The following is a 9,256-nucleotide window of genomic DNA, read 5'->3' as shown; positions in this document are numbered from 1 at the left end:
CAACATTTTATTTAAATTTTAATTTTTAAATAAATATATTTAAAAAAAGAAAGAAAAATACAAGGTACGTAATTGAAATCTATTTATGTTACCAGGCATGCCCTGTGCCAGATCCAAAAAAGCTAAATATTCATTTAGTTCCTCATTCTCACGATGACGTCGGTTGGTTGAAAACAGTTGATCAGTATTTCTTTGGAAGTAAGTACACTTGAGAAGGTATTTTATCTGACATTTATTATTACAATACGATATACATGTTGGGCCACGTATAACAGGCCATTTAATTATGTTATCTAGCTATGGTAGCACGAGAAAATTTTTATACGTAACTTAAACGGCTTCACATAGTGAATAAGATGGAAGAAAAAGTTTTTCGGTAGAAGAAATGGTAAAAAATTAGATCATATTATTATGCATTTAACATTTATTTTGTTCATAACTAGTAGTTTAATCCTATTTTCAATAGGGTCAAGCATGTAACATATTTAATACTTCAACTAGCCCATATTTAGACCTTCTCCTCTAATAGAAAAACAATTGAAGAAAAATCATGTAGCGACCCTCTTACGCTCTGCCACCAAAGGGACGGACTAACCACAAGTTCTCGCTAGTCCTCGTAAAGGCTCCTGTTTCTATATGTATATCCGACAGCGCGTTTGTAACATTGTGCTTTTTTTCGCGAATTGCGCGCGCGACACAAAGTTGCAAAAGAGAGATCGCCCCTGCAACTTTGTTGCCGCAAATCGTCCTCGAAAAAAAAAAATGCACAAAGTTGCAAAACAGCGCGCCGTAGCTAAAGAAGATAACGAAGTGTCCTGTTCTACGTGGCCCAGTCTTGCATGTTAAATCTCACGTTAAATGTCTACTTTTCTTTTTAATAAAGGTCGCCCAGCTATTCAGAAGGCAGGGGTGCAGTATATTTTAGACAGCGTTATTCAGGCGTTACTCGCTGATCCTGAAAGAAAGTAATTACAGCATTCTGTTCTACTCTTAGTACAAATGCACCAGTTGAAACAGTGTTTTCGATAATAACGAAAATTTAGACATTGAGAAAAGTCAATTAGAGTCAGATACGTTGAGAAACATGTCAATTGTAAAGTACAATATCAACGTAAACTCTAATCACTTTTATTAAGCAATCGTTATATTTAAACTGTAAAAATGTAGAGAGCTTGATTTTCTTATTTTTCCTAACTCGTTAAATGCAATAATTCAATTAAAACGTAATTTTATTTCATTACAGTTACGAAATATATCCGTTTTTTCTCTCTCTCTTTAATGAAAATATACCGAGTTTGCCTTGAGAAAGTTTGGTCAGTTTACGTATAATTTTGATATTACGCATTTACACTCACGTTCGTAAGTTATTTACGATAAATCAAGTTTAGATGAAAGATTTAGTTACTTATTTCGATGCGAATCGTTCTATTGATAACAATTATATTTAAGGAATTTTTATAATTAATACAAGAAAAAAACTGAAATATTTATAACGAGGTTCAGCACCAGAAATTGTGGAATGAACTACTCTTCGTTCAAAATAAGAATAACCTCGTTTCGCGCATAGGACGTGCCTAAGGCAGGGCTAGAACGTCCAAACCCCCACTTAATCGCCTACGTTTTTCTCCGTCTTACCCTCTGCTACGCTCTCTATCTATGCGTAGAACGGACGAAAATCGGTCCGAGAGCGAGGTTATTCTTATTTTGAACGAACAGTAGACAGAAGTATTCGGAAACACTGTCCAACGTCACAAAAAGATCTGTGGGCGCATTTGCAGCAAAACGAAAAGCGTACATTGAACGAGAAAATTGAAACCTTCGTATGTACAATTTTCAATATATTCAAACATTAGAAAACTAATAGATTTATATCTATTTTATCAGATTCATCTACGTGGAAACTGCCTTCTTATGGAAATGGTGGATACGTCAAAGCGATAAGATGCAACAAGATGTGCGCAATCTGATCAACGAAGGCAGATTAGAAATTATCGGTGGTGGATGGAGTATGAATGATGAAGCAGTTACCCACTATCATTCTCTTGTAGATCAATACACTTGGGGTTTTAGGTGAGAAGAAGAGATTCCGTTAGAGAATGAATGTCATTAATCTGATTTAAATGAAAAGGAAAAATCGTATTTCATATATCGAATGTGCATTATTGTATCTATCTCGTTATACGCGTGTCTTCCTTTTTAAATATTTCGCGTTGACAATGTGTACGTGTAATTATGCATGTTGCAAAGAGATTGTTGCACACTTTCGATGTTTTAAAAATCTTGCACTTTAATCTTCTATGGTCAAAATTATCGTTTTGTATTTTTATCAAAATCGCTAACTCCTTTTCTGAAATTAACGACGCGTGGACTTTGAACGAACACTAATTGATTGTAAGATAAAATATTGTTACAAAGGCAGTGAGAATATTCGAAATATCGTATCGCGTCGCACTGATTAGCAAAGTTCTAATTATCCAAGTATTACATATGTATGTCAGTCTGTAAAATCTTCTGTGATAGTTTATCTAATTTGTAAATTATCTTCAAGTGATTATTCATTCATTATTATATTTTTCCTTTTTTTAATTTTCTAGACGCCTCAATGACACCTTCGGAAGTTGTGCAAGACCGCATATAGGATGGCAAATAGATCCTTTTGGTCATTCCAGAGAACAGGCATCTATGTTCGCGCAATTAGGATTTGACGGAATGTTTTTCGGTCGACTCGATTATCAAGACAAGGCAGCAAGAATGAAGAACAGTAATATGGAATTTCTTTGGAAAGGAAGCTCAAGTCTCGGTAAAGATCGAAACCAAGAAACGTATAGTGAAGAGACGAGAAGTTGGCTAGGGGAAGGAATACGGGTCTGATTTGATTATAGCGCGATAGACCCACCTTCTCTTAGATAATCGTAAAAATAGGGCGCGTGTATTTTTGTTATAGACCGAAACGGTCACGTCTACAAATCGGATAATGTATTGGATGATTGCAAAAGTTCGCACCTAATTTGAAAATAAAACGGTGTGTGCAAAAGCACATTTCACTTGAAACTAAAATGAAACGAAACGAATAATTATTTGAAAATAAAACACAAGCGGTGTATCTTTCGATAGGAATGTAACATGACGCTGCAACAAACATCTGTGCCGAAGTCGATAAGGTTCCCGCCACCTCTGAAAATCGGGCAGGAATTTTTGCAATCGTCCAATAACATCACGTGACTAAAGGAGCGAACGGGACATATCAAGATCTATCTGACGAATATGAAAACAATAGCGTACCCACGGTTTCGTGTATCCGCGGGAAGGTTTTGGAACGTATCCACTTGCGGATACAAAAATACGAACCTCGGTAACTCGAATCTCAAGGGAAGAGAGCTAAAATCTTCGAATTACAGAGGTTTCGACTTATCGGAATTTTTGAGTAAAAGAGATTCAACAAACGAAAATTCGACATGCAGAAGCTTTGTACGAAGATTAACATGTTAACTGCCACGCCGGTCCCTAGGGACCGACAATTAGTGTCGCCGCTTAACCCTTTCGATACGGCTTCATTTTTGGCCACTATGCCTCCGTTGAACGGACAGTTTTATCACGAATACGCTACCGCTGAACCGAACAAGGAGCGTAGCAGTTAAATTTTGCCGTACAATATAATGAATTGGCGGAAAGAAATCATACTTTAACACGTTTTATAGTAATAACACTTTATAAAATTGCTTAATAATATAATTCTGCATGGAAGATTTCAAAACAGCGAGCGTTCAACGATGGATGACTATAGTCGCCGTTTGTTCACAACGAGCGTCCAACGATGGACGACTATAGTCATCGTTAGTATCGAAAGAGTTAATGCTTTAATTTACGACTTCACTATATCGCTTCCACCTACTACACCCCTGTTACCTGTATGCCATCCAGCTAAACATCTTCTCATCTCGATTAACGTAATCATTGAAAGAAAGAAATTAAATGGCATTTTGTTACAGGTTCCCGTGCAGATTTGTTCACGGTTGCATTGTATAACACTTACAGTCCGCCACCTGGCTTCTGTTACGATATGCTGTGCAACGATGAACCAATAAACGATGATCCCGAGAGTCCAGACTATAGTGTCACGAACAAGGTGTGTATTATTTATAGTTCACTTTCGAATTATATTTTGCAAACGTAATATTCAGATTCAGCAAGTGTATTGCGTTATTGGTAGGTCAAACAATTGGTAGAATATGCACATCGTCAAGCAGCAGCTTACCAGACTAATAACGTTATATTTACAATGGGCGAAGACTTTAATTACCAACAAGCCGAAATGTGGTTCACTAACTTGGATAGGTTGATCAGGTAAAGTATAGCTAATTAATAACGGTTGTTTGAATGTTTAGTTTATAAACATTTGTCTATGAAATATTTCATCGCCTTATATCGTTTTTACATCTTTCGATGCCCGTTGCTTGTTTCTCCATCAACTGATGTTGATGAAATTTTCATTACGAGCTCAGATAAAAAAGTTGTAAACAGTGACCTTTACAATTTTTTTCTTGATTTCCACAGATTGCAATGTTTTCAAAATTTTGTATACACGTCATATAGTATAGTAATCTTTCTAACTGTTAAAAAAAACTCAAGTTGTTAGGTCCAATTTTAAAAAAGTTATAAAGAGTGTCTGAATATTAGTGAGAGTCACTGTACATGATAACGAAATGCAGATATATATAGATACACTTATGTAGATATTAATTAACGATAAAACTGATATTATGAATTGCTTATTGATATGGATAATATAACACAAGTGTATTTTATATTCCTTTATTCAAAGTATATCTTAAATAGATTTTTTTGTTTTTGGTAATCTGTACATGTACAATCCATCATACAATAATAATCAGCACTGATTGTGATAGCTTATATTGATCTGAGAGTGATATAGATATCAATTTCCTGTATTTTCTATTTTAACTCTTTCTTAATTGTTGTATCTACATTGCAGTGGAAAACAATAATTTTATTGGAAATATCAAATTTCAGTACTCAAACGTTTTGATACTTATTCGTCGAAGTAAACTTTACCTTGAATCAAATCGTCCAAATGGCTCTTATGCCTCGTAAGAATACGAAACGCAATGATATCCAGCTATAATATTTAATTCATTTTATTCCTTTCCCTGACGAACTTAGCATATGTTAAAATTTTGATGTTATCAGATTCTCAGATATTGGTAATAATATTTCATTCTTATAACATTTTACTAATTAAGTATTTAACACTTGACAGATACGTGAGAGAGAAGAAAGGTAATGAGGTGAATATATTTTATTCGACGCCATCGTGCTACCTGAAAGCACTACACGATCTAGAACTTGAGTGGGTAACGAAAGAAGATGACTTCTTCCCCTATGCGAGTGATCCACATTCATTTTGGACTGGCTACTTTTCTTCCAGACCAACGATCAAATTCTACGAAAGAATGGGAAACAACATTTTACAAGTAAAGAACTTATTAAAAATTTATACTTGTCAGGATTTCGTAAGTTTATATAATTAAGTAAAAACAATATACTATTGTTAGGCGATGGCGCACCTCTTCGTTAGATATTATTTACAAAACGACACAATTTATTTATTCAACAATAATTTTATACAATACAGAACGGTGATGGATCGAGAACGCTTAGAATGTTTTTGGTACACTATTTAAAATTTTACTAAAGCCGAAGTATTATAAAACGGAGGCACTATTTAAATATTGCAAGGAATAGAAGTTTAATAATTTGAAAGTGTCGAAAAACATCAGCAGACAATCTTTAACACGTTCAGAATGACAGCGAAATTTACGAAACGCTCGCTGCTGTCGGTGTTTGTTATAACCGGATGGTTTGATTTTACCGAAGTGTGTTTATTATTGATATTTAATTTTTTTGTTTCTAATCTTTTCACCTGCTAAATATATATGCTTTTTCATAGAATATTGTAAAATAATGTGGTGACCCATAGGTGGGTCACGCCGTCTATTCAATCTTTTTTATCATCCATGTTGGAATAACCCTTGAGTGGGTCATGTCGACAAATAAGAGCTTTACTCGATGACCCACCGGTGGGTCACATCGTCCTGAACGAGTTAATGTTAGAACAAGTGTATAAATATGATTTTTTCGATATAATTTTAGATAAGCAAGCAATTGTCAGTATTGGCTCATTTGAAAGGTCACGAGAAACAATTGGAACATTTTCGAGAAGCAATGGGCGTAATGCAACATCACGATGCAGTTACTGGAACCGAGAAACAATTAGTTGCAGAAGATTACGCGCGCATACTAAATAGTGCCATTGAACAAGGACTAAACATTATTTCTGAAGCTATGAGGTACTATACATTTATTTTCGATAACAATTTATGAAAATAATCTGTATCTTGTTTGTTTTCCGATAAGAAACATATGTCAAAGAACATATTAAATAATAGTATCTATATGTAAGAAAAATCACAGAAACTAACAAAATTTGTAGTAATATTAAATGCATTTAACGGATACACGCAATTTTAAACGTCAATAAAATTATTATAAAATGTTCAATTCTATAATTTCGATTTATTTTACAGTGATTGGAGAACGAATGGACAACTAAAAGGGGATATGTACGCCTGTATGGAATTGAATATTAGTTCCTGTTCATACACAGAAGATCAGGATACCGAACTTACGATTTACAATCCTTTAAGTCAAAAAGTTGACTCTAACATTCGCGTTCCTGTGCAAATAGGCTCGTACAATGTTGTAGATCTTACAGGTATGTATCCTGCAATAATTATTTTAATACTACGTTGAGGTAAATTATTAGAATGGACTAAAAGTTTATTGAAATTTATACATTTCCGAGGTTTGAGTGCCCGGATGTTTACCGTAAAGAAATATTTAACATAGTACCAGGGAAATGATGAGAGATGGTAATGGATTAAAAAGAAAGAAAGAAAAAGTGTTCGATGTTCATTATGTCTTCTGAGTGGGCAATTGACATCTGGTTAAATTGTAAAAGTGATAATGCACCTTTCCAGTGCTGACAAATATAAGTATCACGAGAAGATTAAGATTATTACTTCGCGTTCGAAAAATTTTTAAATTGAATTTCTTCGAAAAATAAATATTGTCAGTCGTATGGTAATATATTCAACATAGTATCAAGGAAGTAAAATATTGAAGAGCATGTTAATCTTACTATTAAGACATCAACGATAAATGAGAGATTTATCTGTTGTTCAAGGAAAAATGAATCAATAGTATAAACAATTGAAAAAAATAATATTCAGAACTTTAATTAACAGTTCATTTCTTTTGTGAAACATAAGAGAATATTAACTTTTATTTAACTTTTTTCAAGATGACGTTACCGTTACTTCCCACCTGGTGCCTGTTCCTAATTCTGTACAGAAAATACCGGGAAGAAACAGCAGCGCAATGTACGAGCTTCTATTTATCGCAACGCTGCCACCATTAGGTTACAGAAGCTTTAAAGTTACAAAGAACTCAGAAATTACGTATCCAGTTGTCACCACTTCAAAAGCATATTCTATTAGTAACGAGGTACCGACTTATCAAAATCACCATTGGTCTATATCCAGATAGCACACAGCCGTCTTGTGAATATCTTAAATACGTTGTGTAAAAGCCTAAAGATGTCGAAACGAAGTCTGAACGATGTCCAATATTACAAATCAAGATGTCTCTGAAACTTGGCGCTGCCAAGTATTATGCGCTGGCTTTAGAAATGTCTTAAAAACGACTTAATACGTCATGTTTATGAGTTCTTATTAGTTTGGCAACTAAGTTCGCAACCTTCACACTTTCTTCAACAAAATTATTTATTAAAATTATACAATTAACAATTTTTAATTGAAATATGCCCCATTTGATTCAACAATCTTTTGCCATATTTCGGACAATTTTTCAATTCCTCAGCGGTAGAAGTTGGTCATTTTTACTTCAAAATATATGGACAGGTGCGTTTTAACGCCCTCAAATTTTAAAAAACGTTTTTCAGCCAATGAATGCTGTAGCGACCTGAACAAGTGATAATCACTGGCAGCAACGTTTGGGCTATGTGGTGAATGAATTAGACGTTCCCAGCCCAATTCGTCAATTTTCTGCAGCATTCGCCGTGCAATATGTGGACGAGCGTTGTCCTGCTACAGAATAATCCCTTTTCGTAAGAGTTGACGAAACGAATTTTTTCTAAACTTTACCTAAATACGATCAAGTCAATGATCTGCATCAATGATACGATCATTTTCGACCAGCTACCAGTGAATAATACCCCCAATTCACCATCAAACGCACACAACAGAAGGTTGCGAATTTAGTTGCGAAACTAATAGGACGTAGACCTCGCTATATCACTTCCATCGACTCGTACGTCTTCAAAATGTCTAGATCAGGTCATAAGACGTTCAGACAGAAAAAGACAAAATGTACATCTCTAAGATGTCATGTGCTATCTGGGCACATAACGGTTGACATTTAAATTTTTATTGTTTAATAAATGTAATTACGTTGAGGTAGTTAAGTGAAAGAAATTGTATTTAAAGATGTTGAACTTTAGAAAATTATCTGTAAAAAAAGATAAGAAAAGGAAATGAATTTTATTTTCAGTTTTATGATGTATCAATCAACGCGAATGGTAATGCTGTTGTAGAATGGAAAAGAGAACAAAATATGAGTTTGACTCAATCATTCCACTATTATGAAGGAATGCAGGGAAATAATCGGGAATTTGAAAATAGATCATCGGGTGCATACATCTTCAGACCTAAAAGCCCATTAGCTAAGAATTTTATAAAACCTGGATCTTATAAAATTTACAAAGGTAACACTTGTGTAAGGGATATTTGAAAAAATCTTATTCTTCGTAAATTCGATGTAGAATTCGATTCACTTCCGTTACAGGTCCAGTAGTGGAAGAAATCCATCAATATATCAACGATTGGGTATCTCAGGTAATTCGAGTTTATAAAGGAAAAGAGTATGTTGAATTCGATTGGCTCGTTGGACCAATACCCGTTAAGTAAGTATATTAAACATATCTAATGTCTATTATTTTTAAACAAAATACCAAATCGAAAAAAATATCTGCATACGTTTTTGTCTCCTGCTACCACACAGTTTGAGTTAGAACAATGTATCAAACATTTTCATCATCTACATACCAATTACTAAAGAAGTACACAGGATTTAAAAAAAAAAATTGTTTTATATAAAT

At 34.2% G+C, this 9,256-nt stretch overlaps 1 protein-coding gene across 1 annotated transcript in view; it reads left to right on the top strand.

The window, feature by feature from the left end:
• The window catches only part of LOC108578127 (lysosomal alpha-mannosidase-like), a 24,486-nt gene that overhangs the window by 13,111 nt on the left and 2,119 nt on the right, over positions 1 to 9,256 (top strand). Inside the window, exons 2-13 of the mRNA XM_017941392.1 lie at positions 96 to 198; positions 884 to 965; positions 1,885 to 2,070; positions 2,595 to 2,800; positions 3,990 to 4,126; positions 4,211 to 4,344; positions 5,279 to 5,492; positions 6,172 to 6,368; positions 6,606 to 6,793; positions 7,382 to 7,584; positions 8,650 to 8,863; positions 8,944 to 9,061. Of these exons, the coding sequence (XP_017796881.1) occupies positions 96 to 198; positions 884 to 965; positions 1,885 to 2,070; positions 2,595 to 2,800; positions 3,990 to 4,126; positions 4,211 to 4,344; positions 5,279 to 5,492; positions 6,172 to 6,368; positions 6,606 to 6,793; positions 7,382 to 7,584; positions 8,650 to 8,863; positions 8,944 to 9,061 (1,982 nt within the window). The remainder of the gene's footprint in view (positions 1 to 95; positions 199 to 883; positions 966 to 1,884; positions 2,071 to 2,594; positions 2,801 to 3,989; positions 4,127 to 4,210; positions 4,345 to 5,278; positions 5,493 to 6,171; positions 6,369 to 6,605; positions 6,794 to 7,381; positions 7,585 to 8,649; positions 8,864 to 8,943; positions 9,062 to 9,256) is intronic.

Source organism: Habropoda laboriosa, unplaced genomic scaffold (genome assembly GCF_001263275.1).
Source record: "Habropoda laboriosa isolate 0110345459 unplaced genomic scaffold, ASM126327v1 scaffold1329, whole genome shotgun sequence".
In the NCBI taxonomy this organism is placed as follows: Eukaryota; Metazoa; Arthropoda; class Insecta; order Hymenoptera; family Apidae; genus Habropoda; species Habropoda laboriosa.
The sequence above is the reverse complement of the archived record's forward strand: the minus strand, read 5'-3'. Positions and strand labels throughout refer to the sequence as shown.